The sequence below is a fragment of the Antedon mediterranea genome, chromosome 11 (assembly GCF_964355755.1).
Source record: "Antedon mediterranea chromosome 11, ecAntMedi1.1, whole genome shotgun sequence".
Taxonomy (NCBI): Eukaryota; Metazoa; Echinodermata; class Crinoidea; order Comatulida; family Antedonidae; genus Antedon; species Antedon mediterranea.
Genome location: NC_092680.1, coordinates 5006186 through 5033776, shown reverse-complemented (window position 1 = coordinate 5033776; position 27591 = coordinate 5006186). Strand labels below are relative to the sequence as shown.

The 27591-nt window shown below is 31.5% G+C and overlaps 2 protein-coding genes across 2 annotated transcripts; both read right to left on the bottom strand.

The window, feature by feature from the left end:
- Positions 1-1240: 1240 nt before the first annotated feature.
- On the bottom strand, positions 1241-19640 carry LOC140062658 (myotubularin-related protein 10-B-like). The gene is made up of 13 exons (XM_072108963.1): positions 19387-19640; positions 18759-18813; positions 17261-17400; positions 15105-15180; positions 12220-12356; positions 11229-11566; positions 10740-10851; positions 9788-9876; positions 9371-9501; positions 6392-6470; positions 5289-5359; positions 4731-4903; positions 1241-4477 (listed from the first exon to the last, which is right to left on the bottom strand). Exons 1-13 carry the CDS (start codon positions 19450-19452, stop codon positions 3548-3550), a joined length of 2397 nt encoding a protein of 798 aa, XP_071965064.1. The 5' UTR covers positions 19453-19640; the 3' UTR covers positions 1241-3547.
- A 440-nt stretch (positions 19641-20080) lies between these two features.
- On the bottom strand, positions 20081-24858 carry LOC140062763 (translocon-associated protein subunit beta-like). Its single transcript, XM_072109088.1, has 5 exons — positions 24815-24858; positions 24081-24235; positions 23331-23544; positions 21231-21308; positions 20081-20791 (listed from the first exon to the last, which is right to left on the bottom strand). The coding sequence occupies exons 2-5, from the start codon at positions 24233-24235 to the stop codon at positions 20675-20677; spliced, it is 564 nt and encodes a 187-aa protein (XP_071965189.1). The 5' UTR covers positions 24815-24858; the 3' UTR covers positions 20081-20674.
- Positions 24859-27591: the final 2733 nt, after the last annotated feature.

The following is a 27591-nucleotide window of genomic DNA, read 5'->3' as shown; positions in this document are numbered from 1 at the left end:
AATGGTTACTATTGCATAATAAACATGCGCAGAGACGAATAATGGGTTCTGCGCATGTCAATTGTGCTATGGTAACCAGTTTTGACATAAATGGTTACTATTGCATAATAAACATGCGCACAGGGTGAATAATGGGTTCTGCGCATGTCAATGTTGCTATAGTAACCAGTTTTATCCAAAAATAAAAAGGTCGAAAATTTGCCATTTTTTGAAAAATCCCTGTACTATAGTACAGGAAAATTTTCGAAAAATGACCGATTTTCGACCCTTTTATTTTTTGACATAAATGGTTACTATTGCATAATAAACATGCGCAGAGGCGAATAATGGGTTCTGCACATGTCAATTGTGTTATAGTAACCAGTTTTATCGAAAAATAAAAAGGTCGAAAATTTGCCATTTTTTGACAAATCCCTGTACTATAGTACAGGGAAATTTTCGAAAGATGACCGATTTTCGACCCTTTTATTTTTTGACATAAATGGTTACTATTGCATAATAAACATGCGCAGAGGCGAATAATAGGTTCTGCGCATGTCAATTGTGCTATAGTAACCAGTTTTATCGTAAAATAAAAAGGTCGAAAACTTGCCATTTTTTGAAAATTCCCTGTACTATAGTACAGGAAAATGTTCGAAAAATAGCCGATTTTCGACCCTTTTATTTTTTGACATAAATGGTTACTATTGCATAATAAACATGCGCAGAGACGAATAATGGGTTTTGCGCATATCAATTGTTCTATGGTAACCAGTTTTGACATAAATAGTTACTATTGCATAATAAACATGCGCAGAAGCGAATAATGGGTTCTGCGCATGTCAATTGTGCTATAGTAACCAGTTTTATCGAAAAATAAAAATGTCGAAAATTTGCCGTTTTTTTAAAAATCCCTGTACTATAGTATAGGAAAAATTTCGAAAAATGGCCGATTTTCGACCCTTTTAATTTGGACATAAATGGTTACTATTGCATAATAAACATGCGCAGAGGCGAATAATGGGTTCTGCGCATGTCAATTGTGCTATAGTAACCAGTTTTATCAAAAAATAAAAAGGTCGAAAATTTTCTATTTTTTGAAAAACCCTTTTATTTTATGACTTAGGTAGTTACTAGGGCTCTATAAGATGATGATAACACAATAGATGTGCATATATGGCAATATTATTGCATAACTGGCTAACTATATCAAAATTGACATGCGCAGAATCATAAAATGTAACTAGTGTTATAAAATAAACTATTAATTACAGTGAATTTTAAGAAATTTAAATTTTACTTTTCAAGATTTTAACTGTCAGTATATATATTTACATCACCTGAAATGAAGTTGTTATCTTGGTGCATTTAACAATTTTCCCTATGGATCAATAACAATAATCTTATCTCTTCATAAGCTATATTAAAATATAGGTAGTCATCATCTTATTCAGAGTAATTACTAAATTACATCATTTTAACAAAAATGATTTATTCCTTGAAAATTATACAATATGAGAAAATTAAACATATTTAAGAATTTGTAAACCCATTCTTCTTTAAAAAGGACTGATTTTCGTGTATTTAATGGAATTGATAATTAAATGAGGTTTTTTTCTTTTATAAGCATTTGTTTTTGGATTTTCCATTTTCTTTGTCTAAATCAGTTTTTATTTGTTATTGTCATTTTGAAATTTGATATGTACAAAGAAAATAAAAGTCGTTGTCATTGTGTATCACTGTATTACTGTACGTTAAGCATGTTAGTAAGTTGACCAATCACAAGCGAAAGTGTGAATGATCTATAATTTGTGATTGGTCAAATTAATTGTGATGCCCTTGCATCCTTGTTACTAATCTTTATGGCCAGGAATATGACCTATGATAGGTTGTTGGATGTGATACAACTATTTGTTACGGAATTTGCCTATGACACTGAAAAAATTATGGATTCAGTACCGAGAATTGGCTACATAATCACATTTAATTAAAAATAGTTTGTTTTTCATTCTTAATTAATGATTGTTTATGATAATCTATGATATGAATATTATTTTCAATATTTACCAGCGTAACTTCTAAAATGTATTTCTTAAAAAGTATACTGTATATTATACAAATAATGAATGTTTATGAGTGCAATGGTACAAATAATGGCACGAGGTGAATGATGAAAGGTTATATCAACGAGGCAAAGCCGAGTTGATATAACCTTTCATCATTCACCAAGTGCCATTATTTGTACCATTACACGAATACAAAACATTCATTATTTGTTTTATATAACATCTAGACGTTTTTTTTTCGTACACAAAAATGTTTCAAAAAGTACTATTTAACGATCGTTGAATAGTGCGTACTATTGCACGCCATGTGACCCACATTCGTCCAATCAAATGACAGGAATTTATATAGGTGTTATATAAAGTAAAATATTGTTTAGTTAATAATATAGTTGTATAAAGCAACTACAGTTTTTAAAATTATCAGAATATGTATTTTAAATTTGTTATGGCTAATAGGGAAATGATTATGTTGATATAGTCCTAATAGTTTGTGGTACATTATAATATAGTTCTGAAAATCAACATATTAATTTCGCCATATAAACCATCACACAATGAAAAATATCCATGTGTATAATTATAATCTAGTCATCTTACTCTCAAAACATACATTTTTAAAAAACTGCTGATGGTCAGTACAATGAATTTATGGTATTAAGAATTTTAAAATATTATAAAATTTACGGGAGACTTAGACTGTTCCCTGTATAAAGGCATTTTTAAAATTCATTACAATAAAATCTATTATTACTAGTAGTACACTTGGAGCTCTCTAAAGTTTCAGATCATTTTATGCTAGGAAAAAAAGCAAACAATTTTTAAAAATAAATAAAACTGTTGTGGTATTATTAGTGGTACTATACTGATTCTGCTGTCCCCAAAATACAAACAGTTTTAAACAATGTTGATTTGGCCCAACGTTTCTATTTTTTTTTAAAATACAGTTTTCACATTTTATTTTAAATAGTAGCAAAGTATTATGAGACATGCTTGTCTTCTAGTTTTCATTTTAAAAATTAGAAATTGAAATTACACAGTTTACCAAATCATGCATCTGACTATAGTAAAATTGGTCAAGTACAAATATATTTACATTAAAATCCAAAATAAAAAAAAATTCATTTGAAAAAAAGTCCCATAGAAATCTTAAAATTAATATTTTATAATAAATCTATGTATTATATTAAAATATTTTTCCCAATACAATGTATTACATACTCCATCAGTAATAGTGTTTAAATTAAAACAGATTATATTGAAATACATAATTGGTTTAATTGCAATTAAACTATCATTTTATATACTATATCATTTACACACTCCTATATATACACACGATCATTAGTCACCAATATACCATTTTAATAGGATTTATTAAATATCATTTAAAGATAAATAGAACTTATATTTAATTAACTTAATTTTATTGAACAGTACTTAAATAAATATTGAAATCATATAATTTTGAAATAAATCAATGTTTCTTTTCAAACATGATCAAATTAATCATCCAATCCTTCAAGTGCACTTGTATCAGCATCTAATAAACTTTGACCTCTCAAAAATAAGGCTAATGGAGTTCCAATGAAAGATCTGCGGTCACCTCCAATAAAAGCTAGGTCGCTAGTTGTAAACGGAAATGCAGAACTAACCACGTCAGCCCCGTGCATTCCATCTCTTTCATTATCGCAAGAGAAAAAGAATCGGCTTCTCCGTTTCTCCACTCTTGACGGGGAATTAGACTGAAGCTGGTCAACTTGGTCACGTAATTGTTGTATCTCATCGACGACTTTACATTGCTGTTGATATTGCGTAGGTAGACCGCCACCAACTATATGTATACTGGGTATCCAACGAAGGTAGGATCGCATCCATAATTTAATGTACGGTCCACTGATTCGCGGCACAATTAATTCCAGCTGTGTTTCCGGTACCTCAAACACCTGGCGTGATGCTCCGCTGTTACCGCCGCGTTTCTTTCTACCAGGTTGAAGGCTGAAAGTTCGTTTCATTTTTGCATAGTCTTCAAACATTGCAGCTGTTTGCTCGGAGAGATGCATAGAGTTACGATAAACGCCCGGATTGCAACCAAGTTGCGTGCTATCCTCAAATCCGATCGTGTTTGAACTTATAAAGTTATCTGAAACATCATGTTTCGCAACATACAACGGATTGTTAAACAAGGCAAGGTCCTCCATTTTGTATTGCAGCGTCCAAGCCCAGACTGTTGGTAATTTAATCGTTTTTCCATCTTCTCCACGCATACATGTTTGCACTCGCTGTTTCTCGTTGTTGAATATGAACGTACCAAAGACACCGATATGGGTACTATCCCATAGAGTTATCAGATACGTATCTGTAAACTCAAATACGTCGGGAAACTGTTCCATGAGTTGAAAGACACAATCCAGGAAAAGTAAAAACACAGGCGACTAAAATAAAAACAATAAGGCTGTTTTATTTTAAAATTAAACATCACACTATTAAACTAGTTTGACAAAAAAAGTGTGATGTGACCAAATATGGTGTTGATATGCCAAAATATGGTAGTGATATGACATCATCATGTCCATGGGCACATCACTTACCAAGATACAACAATCACAATAGGCTATCTACTTCACCGTTGGTGGTGGTTCATCAAATCAATGAGGGTCAATGATAAATACAGAAAACAAAATTTACCTCTTGACCATCTGATGGACATATATGGCCACATCTTGTTAGGAATGGATGACCCGCAATGACCCATTCACGCTGGACAAGACTTTGGAATCCCATCTGTGTTCTTGCATATGGGTCCAGCATTAGCTGTACTAATGAGGAGATTATACAAGAAAAGTCTCGACCAGTAAACTCTAAAAAAAAAACATTTCAGTTATAAGAAAAACTCACAAAATAAATAATACAATAAAGCAGAAATTGTTTCCTTTTAATGAAACAGAAGTTCTAATTGTTTACATTGCTATTAATTATAGTGATATGTTGAAAAAATCTAATCTAAGCTAATTTATAGCCAAAAAAATGGACAATATACATTCCTGATGATGATCAAATAAAGATCACAACGTTGAATTACGGCTTGCCATATGTGGACAAGTTTTATATAGTCATTAATTCAATTTATTTGTTCAAACTCATAGCTTGAAATTTGCCTTCTTGTCAATATAAACAGCATGAAACAAAACAACAAAATACAAATGTATTTCAATTATATAAATATCAATATGATTATTTGATTACCTTTAAGAACTACAGACTTCTGTTCATGTGCAATGGTTGTTGCTACATATGCTGCAGTTGAAAGACAAGCTCTAGAAAAAAAAACATTTCTTTTTGTACATAAGTTTTGCATTAATGTCATTAGTGATGTAAAAATTGAGCTAACTACAATTTGCTAATGCAAATGCTTTCTGTCAAGCCGTCTGTGTAGTCGAGTAGATTAGACTATGGACTTTACATGTCTATGTATAGGGTTTAAATCACATGAGCAACTTCTTTTTACTTTATAGTGCAAGAGAGATTATTTAGAGAGTAATGTTTAGTTATATTTAGGAAGAAGTTCAGCTATCTTTCACATAAGGGGTCCCCAACTTATGTAAAAAAAAAAATTGCACCCTGGCTATAACTCATAAATGGAAATAAGTAAATGGATGATTCTGTATCAACGTTAGTGAGAGTAACCTGTGGGAGGTGCTATAGTTAAATCAATATCTCTTCTATACTATATAAAAAGTTATCATGTAAATGGCAAACACAGTTGTAATGGAACCTTCAACAAAAAACAGTACTTGTGTTTTTAGCCACGTTTTAGCAGTCTCATAATTTTATTACTGTAAAAATGCTGTGAAAGTGGGACTACACCTATAATACAGGTGATTCACTGGTTAGTTCTTTCTGGTGCCAAGTTAAACTTGGAAAACCTCCTGAGGGTAATCGTCCAAGGAAAGTCAATCAGGATGTGTTCATCCTTCTGATCTACTTTGCTTCCTTGCTATAAATGTACTCTTTAAGCTCTGTCTATTAAAATAGGTATGATGCGCCCACGTATGGTACGGTAGTGATATTCCTAAATAATATGGTAGTGATATATGGACATTATCATGTCCATATATGGGCACAACTGTTTTTTTCACATAAAGTTTGATAGTGTAGACAGAGCTTAAGAAGTTAATTTAGTCAAGCATAAAGTATGTATTCTTCAGAACATTAGTCAGTATCACTAGGTCAAATCAATTATTACACACATAAATTATTATTTTTTCGTTAGTGTCTTAGGCCTCGATATTCAATTACACATAGCATTACACATATTATTCTTTACTGTTAAATTAAAATGTTCTTACCGAACATACTGCAACCATTTTGTCGCCTCTACACTCGACAACCACCTTGGGTCTGAATTCCAAAACTCCTTTAATGTTTCTGTTTAAAAATAAGAATAAAACATTTCAATATTTAGAAAGTTACAGCTTTAAGGCCAATTTACACAGATGATCGGTAACGGTAATAAAAAATATAGAATTTAAGTTATTTGTTATGACAATTTCCAGTACACAAAGTGCGGAGCATACGGGTGGTTTCTGCTGAGGATAGATCCCAAAAGCTATTAAAAATCCAATTTAAACAGTTTTATAACAACATATAATATAGAGGGAGAGGGATAGATAATGTGAATTTGGTGTTGATACGATAAAATGCTGTTACATGGCGACAACAGATTTAATGTGTATATTGGTTTTTTTTAGTACCATGATATACTATTTAGCATTGATTATTAGACTTTGAATGTCAAACTTTGGAAACACCCAGATACAGATTTCTATGTGCGATTTCTGTTTACCGTTCCCGCTCGTAATTGTAAATTGGCCTTTACAGTAATAATTTTCACTCAAAATGCCACTGAAACTCAACATATTTATATTCTTTCATTGTTAATTGCGTCACATGATCACCAATGGTCTGGATGATTGGCATGATTAGATGAATAAAAAATGCAATTTATTGCAGTTAAAATCAAAATACCAAAACAATCTGTAAGAAATGTTTCTAAAAAAAGATCATTTTGGTAAATGTATATTAAACATCTAATGAAGGTTAAAACAAGTTTCTAAAAATAACAATTACAACCACAACCGTTGTTAAACCTAACCGCTAATTTCAATTAATAAAAATATAAATGTAAAGCATCTTGTAACTGGATTATTATGCTTTATTCAGGAAATGCAAATGCACTGCAAAAAGGAAACAATTTTCGGACGGGGCTTAATATGATGTCATTTAGCATGCAAAAGGCTGGCAGAGATGTTTATATTACTATTCGCATATAATTAATAGATACAATAGCTTTTAATCTTGAGGAGCGTGAGGATTTTAACATCTATATAAAGATGAAGAGAAATTGTATAACAATGATAGAATGATGTTGTTCTCTTGAACTACAGTTGATCTGTTGATGCGGTAAAAACAATTTTTTTAAATGGTACAGTAAATGAGCTGGCTATACATTGATGATCATCTTATTTTCAAGTCTTTGGTTCTACTGGTAGTAAAAAAAAAGTAATTGAAAAGATGGGAAAGATACATTTTTTTCATTTATAGTATAATAAATATTTCTATATGCACATTTTGCGTTATTTTTTTTTAAGTTGGGAGGATGTAGGGGGAAGGAGGAGAGGGAAGGGGAAGAGGTGGAGCAAGGGGACAGAGGAGGGGAAAGGGATAGAAGAGGGAAAGGGGCAGTAGATTTATAAAGATTTTGGAAAATCCCAGTAAGTAGGTGTTAATAGAGCATCAGCTTTTTAACCACAACCGCACACCACTTTAAAAAAGCAGTTTGTCATTTATTGTCTATGTTCTACTGGTTTCTAGTACTATTAGTACAGTACATGGAAACTACATTCTAATTTAGTAAATGGGTTAAATATGTTGTATCGTAACAACAAATTCAACAAATATTTTATAAACAAATTTGTAGTACATACAAGTCACGTTTTTTTAATTAAATTCATCCTATAAAAAAATTGCAATTTTAATTTTGTTGAGGCAACATCTATACAAAACCTTACATGAATGTTCAGGTACAAATATATAAATAAAACAGATTTTTTTGTCGAATTTTGAACTCTGAGAAAAATGTAACCGACTTGTATCTATCAAATTTAATTATATTTAAAAATTAGTTTTAATAACAAACCCATTTGAAATATTCCCATGAGGGTGGCTGAACTACATTTACTGTAGTCCACACTTCTCCTTCTTACAACGCTTTTGGATCTAGAAAATGTTTGACCTGTTGCTATAGTAAATTTAAAGATAAACAAACTTTAAAAAAACAGACATCAAGGTGTCAGAAACTAGATGTACTTTAAAACATATAATATTAAAGTACTGTATTTTAATTGAGATCAATAAAATTGGTAACTAAGTCTGTAATTATGTATTAGATCTTTTATACTGTAATTAAGCCTATTGAGTAAAGAAACTAATTATTTTGATATTAATGACATAATTATTATTAACTCCAAGAAATGTAGTGGTTTAAATAGGTTTACAGTTAAATGGATGCTAGATACAGGAAAAGGCTATCTTATTGACAGTTTTATCAACAATGTTTACACTCTACATGAACTTTGTGTATGCTGTATAAAATTATATTCAAATACTATCCCAAGCTGAATTGGAAAACGAAAATGTTACCATTATTTAAAATCTTCAGTCCATATTATTTACTTTGAAGAAAATTATAATTAATTATTTCAATCACTAATTGTTTTAGTTTCCAGGATTGCGAAAAAAAATTCCACTAAATTTGTCCAGGCATTTTTCAAGCAAAGGGTTAGAAAATTCTTTTAAAAAACAATATTCAGTAAAAATACCATTAATCCATGCATTATTGCCAGAGAATTTATTGCAAACTTACTTTTTGCACCTAAAAAAAGAAGCAATTTACACAAAATGTAATCAAACAATCCAAAACTATTTTTAATTTACTTGATATATAATTTAATCGTAATAATAGCATCTACAGTATGAAATATATATTTTTTATTTTTTATTTATAGCACTGATATCAAACAGGGATTTGACATTCTAATCATTAAAATACCTCCTCAATTTACTTTATAATTGAACAATAAAAAAAGGCAAAAAAATTAATTAAAAACTAAATGATTATTTAAAAAGCTTTTAAAGAAGAAGTGCTTAATTAATTCAAAGGCTGGAATGAGTACAATTTTACAGATATAAAAAACATATATATATATATATAATAATTAATATTGTGAATAAGAAATTAAATAATAATAATTAGAAAATTTTCTTACCTGGAACACATAATTCTCTGATCTTCTGAAAGCTTGACTGAATATCCTTGATTGACGGGCAGGTCGCATTAAGGTCAAGGGTCAAAGGATTTTTTTCATATGGATGGGAAGCTTGGATTATTTTTAACATTCTGTGGATTAACGTTAGAAGATAAAACTAAATGCTACTGAACATTAAAGCTCTGTCTATATTTTAAAATGGTATGTGAGAAAAAATGTGATGTGTCCATATATGGACATGATGATGTCATATCACTACCATATTTAGACTCATCATACTTTTTTTGTCAAACTAGTTTTGATAGTGTAGACAGAGCTTTATGCCTCATCATACATACTGAGAGGGAATATAAAAGAGACTTTTAATTTATGCAAAAAGATAGTTAAATACAAATAACTTTTCAAATGTTACTGTACCTTATTTCTTGATCAAGGTGAGGGGTATCGAGACGAAGTGGGGACATACGAATCAACATACTGCCGTTGGGATGACTCCAGCACCAAAACTAGAAGAAAAAAAAGAAACCTAAAGATCTGTCTATAGTATCAAACTAGTTTGACAAAAAAAAGTGTGATGTGCTAAAATATGGTAGTGTCCATATATGGACACATCACATTTTGTTGTCACATAAAGTTTGATAGTGTAGACAGAGCTTAAGTATAGTAAAATAGAGTTTTTTAATTGATTAAACCAAAATAAAAAAATAAAGAATGCTCAAAATACAGTACTAAGCCTCATTCTACTTTTCTTTGTATTTTAATGTTTATTATTGTTCAAATATTGTAAAGAGAATTAAACCTTTTTAATCATTTGAATTCTATTGCTAATATTATTTATATGTGAAGTGAAATAAACAAAATTTGAGTCATTTTGAAAAAGTTTAAGACTTTTATCCTTTAATCATATAATGTGCACTTATGTACATCATCACATAGATAAAATAAATGCATTACCAAGTCTGTAAAATGATGACAAGAGCTTTTAACCACAAAGTTGGCAATTTGCACCAGAAAAATAAATAAAAACCACCAATACAATAACTACACAACCATCATCGGAAGTTGGGTTCTTTTTATCATGAAAACAAGCTTTTTATTTGGTATTTTTGTCAAATAATTTGAGCAATGAAATTATTATTATTACAAGCCAAGCCTACCACTATCACTTAAATAGTGACTGCTAAAAAAAAATGCATATATATATACAAACAATAGTGATAGTTGGATGCAGGAGTGATATTGTTTTAAGCATCAACATGCAATGTCCATAAGTGCTAACTGAATACAGTCAATAGGCACCATATGTGATCTAGTATCATGGTTACAAGGACCAACCCACTTAGGCCATTTACCAATAGTGTATACCTACCGGAACTCTGCCACCTTCAAAGTGTGTAGCAGCGTGATGGAGATCACCATCATGTAACGAATCCTTGTCTTTGGCTTTACATCCCATTGGTATAACAAAGTACTCTGGAAGACTGTATAGATATTAAAACATGTTAGAGATTTCGGTGACTATATTTCCAATTATATACAGTAAAATATAATTTCTATATTTGGAACTCTATTTAATAAGGGACTCTTTTCCATAAAATGAATGAAGGAGGGGTATGCTAAGTTTTAAAACTACAGCCAACCCCTATTCTGGTAAAACTTAAATATTAAGGGGAACACTTAGTTGGGTCCTAAAGGTCATTAAAAGGGCCCCTTGATTGTCAGCATATGCTGTTTAGGGTCACCCTTTATAAATAAGGAGAAATCTTTCCCTTAAAATTACATGGTGTTATACCTGTAAATGCAAAACAAAACGGTATAGCAGCACTGAGATCAACATTAAGATTTTTTATAACCATACCTGTCAGAAATCTTGAAGGCCTGATTGGCCAATGTAACCCTAAGATTAATGCCATTGGTTCGCTTGATTTCAGCTTCCCAGTCTGAAACTTTGCGGTACTGAGGCGTCCGGATAGGCCTCTCCTCACTCAGAGAAAGTGTTGGGGACGGCGGCACTACGGGAGGTGTGCGAAAGAACTTGGTCAAGTTGATTGATCGTCCGTTTGATTTGCTGTGGTTCTTTTCTGAATTGTTGACAGTCGGGGACAAAGGTTGAGAATTTGTTGGCAGTTGAAAGGAAAATGCAAACAAAAGCTCAAGCTTTTTTGGAAATGCATGATGAAGGATTGTGTTCACAATCTAGAAAAAAAACATTGTTAAAAAAAAAATGTTTCAGTTAAACAATATACAGAATAAACATTGCTTACTTTGCGTTCCATATTTAACCTTTACAAAGCTATACTTAGCACCATGGATATAACACTAATGAGTTTTCCTTCCCATATTTGAGTTTAAACTCTTTTGACATTTAACCTTAACATAAATACTGTAAACAGTTTATATAATAATAATATTTTGTAACCACTTTTGAAACAGGGGTTTTGGATATTAAAAAAAAAAATCCCAGAAACATTCTTGTGGGACAGACTGGGTAGGTTCAAAGCCCTTGTTGTTTTATGGGCACAACCCGATGTTGTAACATTACTTTTTTCCATTAATTTTTTAGAAGTAGCCGTTTGCTTGTGGGCCACCATGACTATAAAAGATCAAAGTAGTCCCACCAAACTTAAAGTCCTGTCTACACTATCAAACTAGTGCGACAAAAATGTGATGCGCCAATATACTGTATGGATATGATGATGTCCTATCACCGCCATATTTGGGCATATTACTACTATATTTGGGCATATAACTACTATATTTGGGCATATCACTACTATATTTGGGCACATCACAATTTTTTTGTCAAACTAGTTTGATAGTGTAGACAGAGCTTACACAAGTTGACTTACAGTTTTGTTTTCTTTTTTCTGTGTAAACTTGAAACTAAATGTATGAACTTTGAAGTTTTTACATCTGATTTCAAGCACTTTAATTCCATTGCTAACAGTACTATTTGGAGACAGCAGCCTTCGTCTACTCGATGATACTGTATAAAAAAAAACAATATAGCAATGTCATAACTTTGGTCAACAAATGCGTGTTACTTTTGCAAAGCGGGCAGTTCTGGATGGTAATGATGTGATATTTGGTTCCTATTACGGAGCGATCTTACGTGACCCACAGACATTGTCAAAGGTAACAAGAGATCAGAAGAAAGGACAGTATTGGATATTGCCTTTGTAAATTAAAGATTGTGAGCTGTTCTCCTGTCAAAGATGAAAGTTTAATAAACTAATGGAGTACTAAATGTCAGGAAAGGAATTTTAAATGACAGTGGTGATGCAAAGTGTTTTAATTATCACTCCATTTTGAACCAAACCTCAAATATTATCCTTTTTTTCCGATCTTTTAGACTGAAACTGAAAATAAATCCTAAGACAAAGAACAACATGCACAACTGAAACTATGTCAATCATATTAAAAGTTTTAGGGTAACCTTTACAGCACTTAAGTTTTGCTTCTTTCAGTACAATAGTGCATTTATTTTTCTATAGCAAAGTTTAAAACAAATACATTTATCGAAAACTCGGACAAGTTCCATTATTTGCTCTCCCTTATTCGTAGTATTCCTTGTGTTCTCCGAAGTAATAGCAAGGTCAAATATCAAAAATTAAATCGAGAACCGAAAGAGATTTAAAAATTTACCCATCCCTACAATAATTAATGTGCTAAACAATAGTTCATATAGAACGCGATACATAGCGATATTGTTGTAGCTTTTTTTTGCATTTTTGTTATTGTTATAAAGTTATGTAAATTTTACAGTACTGTAATTTATACTGTACAACATTTTAGCCATGGGGCTACTTGTACAGTAAGTTTTTATACAGCCTACATAAATAAAAATATGATACTACATTTTTTAAATATACTGTACAGTATTTGTATATATTTTGCTTTGTTAATGTGCAATATCTTAAACATAAGCTTGTGTTACATCGTCAATAATTTGAAATAATCTGAACTTTCTCACAGCTCATATTTACATAGTAAATGGGGATCATATTGTTGTTTCTGAACCCAGTTAGCTGTCAATAAATAAACAACAATCTACTATAAATATGCAGTAACCATATTGACTTTATTGATAAGAACAATAAAACACTTTTCATCAGTGGTTAGAGCATCAATGAATATAATTCTTCTTTGGTTGTACAGTAGACACCTATATAAAATAAACTCTTCCACACAAACATACTGTAGGTCATCACCATTAACTCAAATAGCAAGAAAAGTAGCATTTATAAGTAACATATTTCTATTTGCCTATATTTATTTATCGATACTAAACTTAATCAAATACAATTTGATAGGATACCATACAGTCTTTTGTAATGTTCAGTATTTCAGGTTTCACTTTCGTGTTTTACACAAAAGTAATAGATTGACATGATTTTAAGGCCAGTTTACACAGACAAGCTGTAACGGTAAGCAGGAAACTACGTAGCTTGTCCCACGTAGAATCTGTATCTACCCTAAACCGCCTGTCTGCTCCGTGTCGCGTGTAAATGGTCATAAGGAATAACATACAGTAGATTCTATATTTTTATGATCTTTATTCATATTATGTGTAAATTGGCCTTTTAAGCAGAACGAAATCAAAATACGAGGCCTTTTTTTTTTTTAAATCGAAGCATACATATTAAATTGGTGCTGCCTCTTTTGCAGTTTGTTTTCAGAAAAGTGAAGTATTTTAACATATGAATTTAATGAGTTTGCCTTTAATTGAGATTATAATTGAAGATGTTATAAACATCATATCACACTTCAGAGACCAATATTATCATCTGTGCAAATCGGCATGTTGTATAAACTACAACTTACATCCAGTAGAAAAAAGCAAAATTACACATGCATTGTTTATGGATATACAGTATATATTTGTTGTGTTTTACCATGGTGAGCTATAAATTATATATAATGTACCTGCTCAATGGTTTTACAATTATTATTATTATTATTTATTCAGGCAAAAGATACATTTTACAAAATTATAATACCAAACAAACACGACGCAAGAAGAAAATATCATAGTGACTAGCTGCCAGGAAAGTACAAAAGCAGCCTAAGCCACTGTCACCAATTAGGTGTGTACCTCCAACCAGTGACTAATTATTACAAATAATATAAATAATATAGATGATGATAAAGTTAATATCTTAAAAGAATAACTTAATTATATTAAGCCTATTTGATATCGTTTACATTCAGCTTCATAAGCCCAAAGTATTAACATTAGTTGTTGCAGTATGCTATTAGTTTTGATTAGACATAAATGTTTAATATCATATACCAGAAATAACAATCAGTAGTAATTGATGACTAATTGTTTATTATTATTAGTGCAAATTGTTGTTGTTATTAATTGCCGTATTATTAAATAAATTATGCCATAATTATTGTACAGACACAGTACCAAAAGCATTGTGAGTTCTTTCAACATTATTTGATAACTTTTTACTTTACCTTTCCCTTACCTTATACACAATATAAATATGGTATTTTCTTTATCTTAGGCCCCAAAAAAATATATATCGGAAGTGTACACAGTACAGGAACAAATTTATTGCATTAAATGGTTTAAAAATTTATGTAGTGATTCATTTGTCATGTTAGAAAGAGTTTTGTTTCAGTTTATTTTAAAAATGTAGCATAAATCAATGTTGATGACCTATAAAAATATAGTCCATTAAGAAAAAATTAATTTAAAAAAAAAGGTCAAATAATATCTTACCTTGGTAAACAGCTTCTACACTTGTCAACGGAATGTCATTTTCTTTGTATAAAAGGTTTTTATGATCGAGCTCAACCTAGAAATACAGAAAATAAATAAAATTAATAAAAAGAACTTAAAAAACAAAACAGAAAATAAATACTTTATTACCGTTACATAATTATAACAGAAGAGGGTGGTTATTAAAATGAATAATTTGTTAATATTCCACTCTCTGTTAGAAATATACAGAGTGAATGTAGGCATAGTGTAAATAATAAAAATTTCTAGAATATAAAACATATATAATTATACTAAAGTAGAATCCCTATCAAAGGGAAAGCTGTGGGACCCAACAAAAAGTCCCCATTAATAGGCGTGTGCCTGATAAATATTGGTTGGTCATAAAAAAAAAATACTGTTAAGTATATAGTACCATTGTTTCACATGGGTCCCTTAATAAGTGTCTGTTTAATAGCTGTCCCATTAATAGAGGTGTCCCTTTAACAGACGTGGTCCCGCTAAACATTGTTGGTCTTGTATTGCCCTCGTTTCACAAATCACAGTGTCCCTTTAATAGAGGTGTCACAATAGAATAGTGGGGTTCCACTATATTTGGTTTTCTCATTAAGTTTCTTTTTCATCATACATATTGTACAGCATTTCCTGTTCCATTGTTTATATAATATAAGCAATGTTTATGGCAAGCTAATACAGTAGTAGAATGCATTTAATAGTGACAGTGACTCAAGTTCCTAATATAGACAAACTTAAATGGGAATTCTCTATTATGTTGCTGATAATCCGCCGGACCAAATAAAGCCTTATAGAGCAATATAGATTGTCATTCTTTCATGGAAACCGGAAGGAAACATAAAATCATCATAATGTATTCCTTATGATAATGGTCTTGAGGACGTACCCACACCATTGAGATAGTGAAAATTGTATTCCTTAGGATAATGGTCTTGTACTTCTCTAGCGGATAGAGGACGTACTCTTACCCCAGAGATATATAGTGAAAATTGTATTCCTTATGATAATGGCTTGTACCTCTTTAGCGGATAGAAGAATAGAAGTACAGTACCCATACCATAGAGATATATAGTGAAATTGCACTATTTCTTCATTGATACCTTCACCAACTTATAATTGAAAATATATTGTTTAACAGTAGAATTGTTGGTCTTTTAATATACTGTATTTCTCTTATTATCGGAAGAAAAAAAAGTTGAGACCTTTGCTTGTTTGTTTGTTATTTATTTACTTGTTATTTTGCTCTGTGTCTATTTCAATTGCTATGTTATATTGTTCACTCATAAGCCAGAAAAAAAATATTAAAAACAAGCGTCCCCTTAATAGGGTGTGTCCCTAGAATAATATACTGTATAAGGGTGTCCCAGAAAAGGTGGTATTAATTTTTACCCTTTGACCCGAGATTATCATAAACAAACAGTAAATCTTCCGCTGAAGAACCTTTACTATTTATTTGTAAACATTTTCAACTTTTATTTTGTTTTAAATCTAGTCTTCCACATGCTAGTGCTTTAAAATAGGTATAGGGATAAATTGTGCTGTCAAGTGTGTCTTTAAATTGTAATCCTTTCTACAGCATACTATTACAGAACGTAGAATAGTGGATAGGTCAAGCATTGAAACATATTGTTCCTTTGTTTTTTCTACCTCAAAGGTACAGAATGCCATTGTTTTTGTTCCCATCTTTCTCTTACCACACCTACAGTACTGTCTACTGTGCCACCTATGGTAGCTTTGTTTTGCTTGTTAACACAGTTTTTTTGTTGAATGACCACTTAAAGACCTATACCAATCTATATTAATATCCTACCTCCTTTACTGTATTTTCACCTTTTTAATTTGCACTTTCATAAATTAATTTTGTGATTTTTCAGCACTTAAGAGGTGCTCTGTATTTTGTGTTATATAAATTGAACATTATTATAAATAATATTTTCATACAAGAAAAAATACAGAATTAACTACAGTGATATAGCATGGAGGTTATACCTCCATGGATATAGTAACTATTATTTGTATTACAGTAGAGCCTAGAGGGGACACTTTAAAGACCCAAAAAAGTGTCTCCTTAATAGGTTATACATTCATGGTTCTACTGTACATTGTGTGCTGAATTGTTAATGAAGCCGAATTGGACTTACCAAATCATGTGAAGGCTTCGTAGCCGTTGAAAAACTTATTTTAAAATTTGTACAGTAGAGGGAGCCAGATATACCGCTATTGAGCCCACTGAATGCATCAAACTTTAAAACATTGTGGGCTTGACCAATGACAAGTTCACCTGAAAAAAAATACAAAATTTATAATATCTACAACTCAAGGATACAGTGTTGTACTAATTACATACTTATGAATTTGTGGCTAATCTTGAACCTTTGACCTAGTTATGAATAGGCCTATTTCTGTGAAACTAAATAATCATATGTCTTTCATTGTTATTATAGGCCTAATATATAACTCGTTATATCAATTAATATTGGACATCAATAAAGATTGGTGACTACTACTAATAATAACTATAAATTGAGATTAACAGATTTATACATAATATAGTTTTGTCCTACTGTAATTGTACTGAATGCCCAGTACAAGAGAACATTTTACAAACAAATTGGGTGAGACTCGAACTCATGACCTACAGACCACTAGCCTGGCATTCTATGTGTGTTCCGATCATTCAGTAAGTCAGTCAGTAGCTCCCAGACGCATAAGCTACTTCGTAATTATTAAAGATATCAAATATGTATTGTTTTACAACACTGTACCTGGAAACAGAGAAACTTCCAAACTTGTTGGTCTCATAAGCGAATACATGGGTATATCCTTATGCTTAACTATCAATCCAACAAAAGTACAAAAACACCAAGCAAAAAATAGTAAGACTCAAACGAGATACTTTAAATCCTCGCGTTCTCAATTAAAATCCAAATATATGAAATAGAACAACAGCGAACAGCAGACAGACAGAAACATAGTATTCGTATTGAGAGAAGTAAATCCCGAGCTTCATACGTCTTAATCTATTCCGTATGACAAATGTGACTAAGAGACTATCCTTCTGTCTGAGGCTACTGTAATTCCTTGTCTGGTTGTTACTAACAGTGTCATGTGAGGCTAGGTACAAAAGTACATTACAGTAATACTTATAATAGTAATAACTGATGTTCCCTGCTTGATATGTATGTCTAAGCTAGGCTACTGGGAATGATATCATCATTGGGGCTCTTCCAAACCAGCTTCCACCCAGTTTCCTCCCTGAGGCACTTGATAATTAGAACTACTTCCCTTGTGTTGATAAACTACGCTGTCAAATAAGGCTACTATCAACTATGGTAGCGTACATGACACAATATCCTTTCAATATTGACCTTAATGATTAATAGTAAAATACTTATAGCTAAATACAGGCCAAAATTATACTTGATAATTTAAAAACAATACATGTGATTTTTTTTTCTAATAAAATGTATGCTGATCAGCAGAACTGTAAATATGATTTTAAAAAATAAATAATTGTTATTAATCTACTGTACATACACTAATTCATGGAGGAAAAATATTAGGACATTTAAACTATAACTAAACAATTATTTTTATTGATTGAATAAAGATATGTTAAATCAGTAGATTTTAATATACCTTCAATAACCCTGGCTTCAGGATTAGGAGTGCTATTACTTGCTTCCTGTATGTTCTGTGAACAAAATATAAATAAAACATGTTTGTTTGAATGTTAAATATTTCTTAATATAATATAGGACGAATAATAATAATTAATATTTCATTTACTACTATATATACTTATAGTGCTTATTATCGAATATATCTGGATCCCTTACAACAGCCTACATACACTGTAGGCCTAACTACCTAACTAGGACTAAGGTCCGGGGCCTAGGCTAAAAATCTACTACAGACAACCTTCCTAAGGCCCTAATTGATAATTAGGCCTAGGCCTATTTCAGATCATTAAAAAAATAACAATTAACATTAATTAATATAATATACTGTCTGAGTAGCCTAAATTTTAATTAGGCATCATTATAATATACTTTATAGTTTCCATTGTTTAATGGGGTTAAAACAATCTGGCCTTCTGTAGTAAGACCATTGTTGGTGCTAGGCAAGTAGCTAAATAGCTTGATTGGGCGGGCTGGCTGAATGAGGTCTGACAGGCCTGGCCTAGCTACCAACTAGCCTACCAGCCTACTAGGCCTAAACCAGCCCAGTCCGTTGAGTGTTTTTCAACAGAAGTAAACACACTCACATTCCTACTAGCCGATTTACTAGATTCCCCACTATTCACGTATGATTTAAAAGTGCCTTTTGACATAATGTGGCTAGGCTAGGACAGCAGGAAATTAAAAGCGGAAAACTAATTATCGTTATCTGTTGAGCGTCGCCAGTTCTAGCCCATATGCCATGGTCGCGTTTTGAAGCATAACTCAGTGCTTTAAACCGGGAAGAGAAAACGGGGGCGTTTTACGTTTTGTGTGTGTTTTCATCACGAAATACTGAATCATTACATGTTTCACGTACATAATACCGTGCTGGACCGCATACATTTTGGACAGTAGCATTCCGTGTAATTATCATTGATCCATCATCATACAGTACCCGTCAATCACATAATTTTAATAAAATGAAATAATACGCAATACAGTAATAAAATAAAAATTTGCTCAATTACCCAGGAAATTCAGAATATTTTTAATCAAATATATACCAATTTTTTTTTCAGGATGACCATATATTTTATTACATATATTCTAAGGATGAAAAATACGAAAGAGGCATAAGACAATTAATTAAAGGTCAATTATATGGTTAATTATGGTTAATTACAGTATCTCGAACCAGTATTTAGCTGAGAAACTTCAATGTTGTGACTTTAGGATTCTGGCAACCAAACACGAGAAGTTGTAAACGCAAAACAAAGAAATAAAAGAAGTCAATTCTAGTGATGTTTTATTTTGTTTATTCACCTGATACAGTATCAAACATACAGAGGGGTTACAAGTACCTTATTTGACAGAGAATATGTATCTCATGCTCTAGTACAATCCCACCAACTAAATTATTAATGTAGAGATGTAATAATTGTTGCTACATTTTGTACACAGGTCATATAGGACCATACTATGTCCCATGGGACTATACTCGGTTATTTATGATATAGTTTGAGAAACTAGCGCCATAAAGTCTTTTTTTAAATTTTAAAATTTGTTGAACATGAAGTTTGTAAAAGTACTAATAATATTCAAAAGAGAAAAGTTCATTGCTAAGTATTTTTATTTTAGCATGATTAAAAAACAATTAATAACATAATTAATTTCATAATCAAAAAGTTTTAAATTTAAAAATTAATTGATATCAACTACAAATACCACATTTGTATAACATTTGAGTATAAACATTACATTAGGAAAAACAAAATATTGAATTATATAAATAAGCTTTGCAGGTGTCAAAAAAAGCTCCATAATATAAATCGCTGTAGACATTTATGCAGGATATTGTTGAAAAGTTAGAAATAGAGAAATAACAAAAGAAATTTAGTTTTTCTTTGTTTTAGTACTGAGTGCATCATATTTGGTCTTGCTTCTGTACCATAGTAGAAAAGGAATTACGATTGATGGTAGTGTCATTATAGCAAAGGCACCCCAGTCCATCTGTAAAGAAATAATATAATATTTCATAATATGACATTAATTGAAAACAATATTTATTTATTATGCATTCATCATCGTGGCACAGTGACTGAACGCAAATAAAATATCCTTATGTACAGAAGTAGCTGAAGCATTTAAAAAAAAGTGGAGGTAAAACTCTGTCTACACTATCAAACTAGTTTGACAAAAAAAGTGTGATGTGCCCAATTATGGTAGTGATATACCCAAATGTGGTAGTGATATGACATCATCATGTCTATGGGCACAACACATAAAGTTTGATAGTGTAGATAGAGCTTTATAGAGAAAGCAGCACGAGTCAAATTTTCTGTTTTAAAATCAAAGCAGTGGACTAGATATCTCCTAGGAATTTCAAACTACTCTTACTGTTAAACTTTATAAATTTTACTGTTAAAAAAATAACTACAATAATACTTACATAATGAGGAGCATATTTTCTATCAAAATCTTTGAATGCATTTATATATCCTTCACCTGGAGCACTTGTGTAGCCAAACTAGTTCATAAAAAATAAAAGAAAAACATGAATTTATTTAGAATATGAATCAAAGATATTTGCACATTACTCGATGCACTATGTACATATATACATAGACATTATGTATCAGAGGAGGTATTAAACATATTTATACAGAGGTCCCAACTTGAAAATAAAAAATAGGAGCATTTATGAAAGCATTGTCAAACAAGGGTAAATAAATTACAGTATACTGTACCATTCATACATTAAACTATAGAGGGCGATATTACAAAATCTTAGGCATCAGCATCTACTTGGGTATGCCAGGCAAATATTTAAAATGGGGCTGGGGCAATGCATTCTTCGCCTTCAATTAAGGCCTATTAGTGTTAGTATACCCCTTGAACATTGCCTAGATTAACTTCGGAGCTTACACATATCAGGGGATTCACCATAAAGATGCCCATCAATGTGAAAGGGTAATAGAGCCTTTAAATAATACATTTTAACCCATTGACCCCTAAGTTTATTTTGCTCCCCTGGGACCCAAAAAGCATATGTCATATAATTAACCCTAACTTTTTTTCTAAACACAGACATTAAAAAAATTAAAAAACAAAAATAATTCAAAGGACATTTTATTTCCAAATATGTTATCAAATTTGTGTTACAACTTATTTTGGCGGAGTATGGATTATGCAAATTATAGAAATATTTTAGGAAAATTATTAAAAATTTGTAATTTATCTTTGACTACCAAATGCACAAAAATTAATAAATATTTCATAATAAAACTCATCTCTTCATCAGAACCTATTTCTTCTCTTCAAAATAAGACCAAACTTGACCATTATGAATGACCGGTTTCGAAATTATGAAGAAATTAGTAGACTGACTCATCCGACGATGACCATATGGGGCCTAGGCCTATCGGGAGCCGCCCCGAGAGCGTCCTCGCCGCTGTTTGTTCACCGGGAATGTTAAAAAAAACATCCCGAAAGCGACTTGGAATTCGCGATTCCCACGCGCACCGGCATCCCTCGGGAGCTTAGTCCGCTGTTTTAGACGTGTAGCTTGCAGAAAATTTGACGAAAATGCGTCGAAAACTTATGAAATTAAAACAAGTTTGGTATCAAAATGTTTGTCAAAAGTTATGCTTCAATAAACTGACCTTTGCGCAGAGTTTGAACAAATATTTCATGCCCATAATGCATCTGACATGTCAGGGTTCATATTACAATCAAAGGTAAACAATATGGCGAGGCCCTCGTGAGGACATCTTCACGACTTTTCTCCGGTAGAAAAATCACATTTTTACATGGAAATATGACGATTTAGACACTGTAACTGATACATAATCTTTATTTATTATACATTTATTGTATACAAGCTTCAAAATAGTGATTATTAGAAATAAAGATGGATTTTAGACGATTTTACGTTGTATGTTTAGGCCTAGATTCATTCAACGCGCCTGTCGCGTTTCGAACATCGTGCTTCGAAAAACGGTTATATTTTCGAATTTTATTTTCAAACTAACTTCAACAATTGTTTTTATATATTTAGAAGCATATTTTTTAAAAAAAAGTTGTGAGTATTTTGTATAATTTGTTGTTACGATTCATGCACAGCAAACTGCGCATGTAAATTCGATTTACTTTTTTTTTGTTGAAAATTTGTTTACAATGACCTTGACTTTTAACCTTTTGAGCGCTTTAAGCGCTTATCGTGGTGAATCGGTTAAGTATCAGAACATTTTTATATATTCTATATTATAAATTGAGTAATGGAAAAAAGTTAGTTATTGTAAAATATGTTAGTGAGTGAACTGATGACGCTCTAATAAATATCACTGTTATGTATATTACATATAAATGTAAATATTTGTGATTTTGTTTTTGAAGGCGGATTTTCGTGAGTACTAAATAATCCAGAGAAATTGCACCTTTGGGGTGGTGGAGGTGTGTCTCAATATAGGGGGAAACTCCTACAATTTGGGAGTTTATAAATAATATTATTTCATATCATGAAAAGAATACATTAAATGTGTGTGTTTACCTGGGTAGCCTCTTCTTCGCCTTCCATTACAGTGTATGTAATACCAGCAGCAGTAAAATTAAAAGCTCCGCTAATTTTTGGCTCTAAGATGACATTATGAGTAACATTACTACCTGGGGCAATGCGGTCCCAGGTTACTTCTTTGCTACCACTGACTGTAGTAAACTGGTCTGCAGGAAAGCTATCATCAACCAGGTTCACTTTCAATGCAACACTGTAAACGGAGAAAACACAGTTGATAGTTAATACCACTCAATTTTAATTATGATCAGAAACTTAGGTAGGAGAAGTGTAAAGTTTATTTTCTGCTAATTGTATTGTTTTTTAATGTGTTATATAGGGCTCCTAAAAAGAGCTATGTGTTATAACTGCTAGTGTTGCCCCTAATAAAAGAACATTATAAAGTTATTCATTGAATGTGTTTTTTGTATTACCAGTAAACTTGTTACTTTACCTACAATTGAAAACTGGTAGTAGGTTAACTAAAAGTGCACAACGCAAAGTAGAAAGAAATAGAAATACATTAGTTATAACTTAGGACATCAACCATCTTTAATATTATTTGCATAGAAAAAAACATAGAATTTGTTTTTTACTGGAGTAGTAATGTTTAAAAATGATAGGTAAATAGTGAATGGCATAACAGATAATAGTATAGCAACCAATCCACAGTATTGTAATGCATTCAACTCTTTATCCAGCGCTAAAGTTGGTAGGTATTAGCAGATGAAATGCGCTTTATATATTTACCTTGATCCAACATTATATACAGAATATGTTACTGTCAAATCTTTTCCCTCAACTATATGCTGGTTAAGTACATTTTTTACAGCTAGAAGTTTAGCGCCATCATCAGCTAGGGATAGGCCTACCAGGCAGATACAAATCAATGCGGTGATCCTCATCTGTTAAAAAAAAAGAAAATATGATTATTAATATTATATTATTGCCTTACTATTACTCATTTGCTGAAGACATAGCAGATAAAAATGAGCTTTGTTGTTAAACTTTAATGTCTGTCATCTGCCTAATACCTAGCATGTTCAAACCTAAACCACCCACCTCTCTCTACTACAAAAAAAAAAAAACATGTTTATTAATATTATTTACACCAAGCTAGAACTAGATTGTTTTGTAGTGACAGTGACCTATACAATGATACATTTAACCTAGAGAGTTTTATTGGAGCACAATAATATTTTCAGGCTAGGCCTAGTCTGTGAAACACTAGTAAGCCTCTACAGTCTTCTCTCTCCGGCACGCCAGCCAGTGGAACCGACCTCAATAACACTACAACGAAGCCTGCTGTTGCCTTCTGCACAACAACATAACATTCAACTGTCTACCTTAGATTAAAATTGTAGTTTTATTTACAGTTACTATATATATAACAAAAATAAACATATGGTTAATGAAAAATAATTAAATGAGTATGTAAACAAGAATTAAAAGAAGAAAACAACACAGTGTTTTACTAAACATACCTTGTGTACAGTCGACGTGTGCACGGAAAGGTCGACTAAATGGCGGAATTTGATTGGCCAATAATTTTGTAAGTGCGCCACCAAGTTCAGTTTACTCAAGACACTTTTAGCCACGTCACCGAATTTAAGTCGCGAACTTAACGAATATAAATTAAATTTGTTAATTGATAGGTGAATAATAATAATAATAACAGTCTTGAACATTATCAAATATAATATCAATATAAAAATTACATAGGTTGATTTTTTTTGTTTTCTGTATTTAATATGTGATATCCCCATTCGGAAAGAAATTCTGAGGAATTTCATTAATAAGTCAACAATGTGTTGTGTATAAATTTAAATGTGACTTGTGCGATGCAAGTTATGTGGGATATACATGCCGACACCTCTACCAACGCATTGTTGAACATAGTAGATGCTTAATAGGACAGCATTTGAAGGATCATAACGTGATTATTAATCCAAGTAAAATTAATTCATGTTTTAGTATACTTTAAATGCAAAAACAAATTTGACTGTCTTATCTATGAAATGTTGTATATCAGACAATTAAAACCTAGTCTGAATAAACAAAGTGACTCTGTAAAAGCCATGGAGTATACTCCATGGTAAAAGCTAAGCTTTTCATTTGACAGGATGTTAGACAATAGGTCTTTTGTTATTTAAACTTTGACCCTTGGCTTGTACTACTTAATTAGTTGTTGTTTTATATTTTATTCATTGGACTTGATAATGACTCCATGATGGAGTCGAAACGTCGTTCTCTTTTAAGCGTTATTTTTATATTATGTAAATAAAAAAAAGAAACTTTAAAAATGTAATTAGTAATATTATTATTTGAAATGCTTTCAACGTAACTTTTAAACTGTTTACAAATGTTTTTTTAATGTCCAGGATAATTCCATAATAGAATATTTCTGAAGCCGATTGCTAAAACCATGGAGCTAATTTTATAGCCCATGCCAAGACTTTTATATTTTATAACCAGTGTCGTGTATATCATTATGCAATTGCGCCCCCTATAGACATGTGATTGGTCAAAAGTGCTAGAAATCTGAGATCCCTTTCTCAACTACCATTCGTCAACAATCATAAGTCAATCACAATAACACCAACGAAGTTTGTTTATCCTGTCATTGAAGAAACCACCGTGACAGACAGTGTGCGAGAAATGTAGCCTACAAACAATTCTAGAATTCATAATGTCTTGTAATAAAGGCTCAAATGGCATCGGACACAACAGTCTTATTGTTATTTTGTTTCTGATTTGTTCGACAACAATCGCCGGATTTGTATACACGTACATTCAAATACAAGCGTTAAAGAAAGCTTCAGACAAGTGCTTGTGTCTGCCGGTATCCGGACAAGACTCAAACAAAGGTGACAGAACAGAACATCTTCATATGAAAAATGAAAGAGTACTTCCAGTAAAAAGTAATATCTCAGATTCAGTAGTAATGGTATTTGTAGATGTAAACATGTTGAAAGAATTAACATCAACTTTATCAAAACGCAAGAAACGGGATGTTTTACCATATTTATCAGCTGTAGCAGAGATACCAATACGGATCCCGGTAAGAAAAAAAACATCTTGTCTCATTTATTACAGCTACAGAGTGAGATCATGGATTCCTTCATGGTGAGATTGGCCGAAAAATTTTGGTCGTGGCAAGGAGGTATAAATCACAGTGATAGCTCCTAGTTAGCTAACACATAGGAATATTTTATTTTTGCATTATAAAAATCGAATTCTCTTCAAAATAGTGAAAATAAATAGGTATAGACTTTACAGAATAAATTATATAATGTTTTCATTGAAAAACGGTATATCAACTGTCTGTCCCGTCCTAATTCAAAAAATCTAACCGTCTTCTCGTAAGTAACCTCTCAGCCCGCCTCTCAGTGATGGTTACGGTGATAGGAGTGGGTATTTTTTGTTTTAATCATCTATTCGAGTAACAGAAAAGAACTCGATAATTTTCTAGTTATAAATCATTTTTTAAATCAGAGACCCCACTGAACAATGATAACATTTCTCGATTAAAATGTATTTCTGTAACCAAAACATTACAGATGATTTGCTAGGCATACTGTATGTTAGTAGTCCTAATTATTGACATGATTAATCGTTGGCATGCGGATCTCTATGACCTCTAAGCCCTACTTTACTCCTTATCAAAATTTCTATTTCCTTTTTTAAAGTGTGCTTTGCATGGGCATTATGACGTTAATTAATGATGTTCTGCTTAGATGTCATGAGACATTTTTTCGTATAATTCGGTTCCTAAAACAGTTCTTATCCCAGCTAAAATGTAAATTTCTACGGTTGTTTTATGACTGTTTCAAAATAACTATTATACAGTACAAATTAAACTAGCTGAGTCTGAAGAGGTTGAGCACGCAATAAAAGATGGGTGGTCGACTTGTTACGGTGTTTGTATTTACCTAGGCCTACAAAATACAATCATAGTACAGTACACAGTAATAATACTGATATACCGATACTTTTATTTAACCAGTGGAGATTAAGCATTTATAAGAACAATTTTAAATAATGACATTTTGATGAGTTTGTATAAGTATGTCGACTGAGTCTGTTTTGCATTATATAGAATGATGTAATGTTTCTAATTTAATCTCTGAATTCCATCAGGTATCTTCAAAACAGTTTGATTGGTTAATGGGAAAATAATCCATTTACTGTTTATTGAGATAGGTTAATCTTGGGAGCAAAAGGCAGTGTTTGTGACCTTGTTCAAAATAACCATCACTCA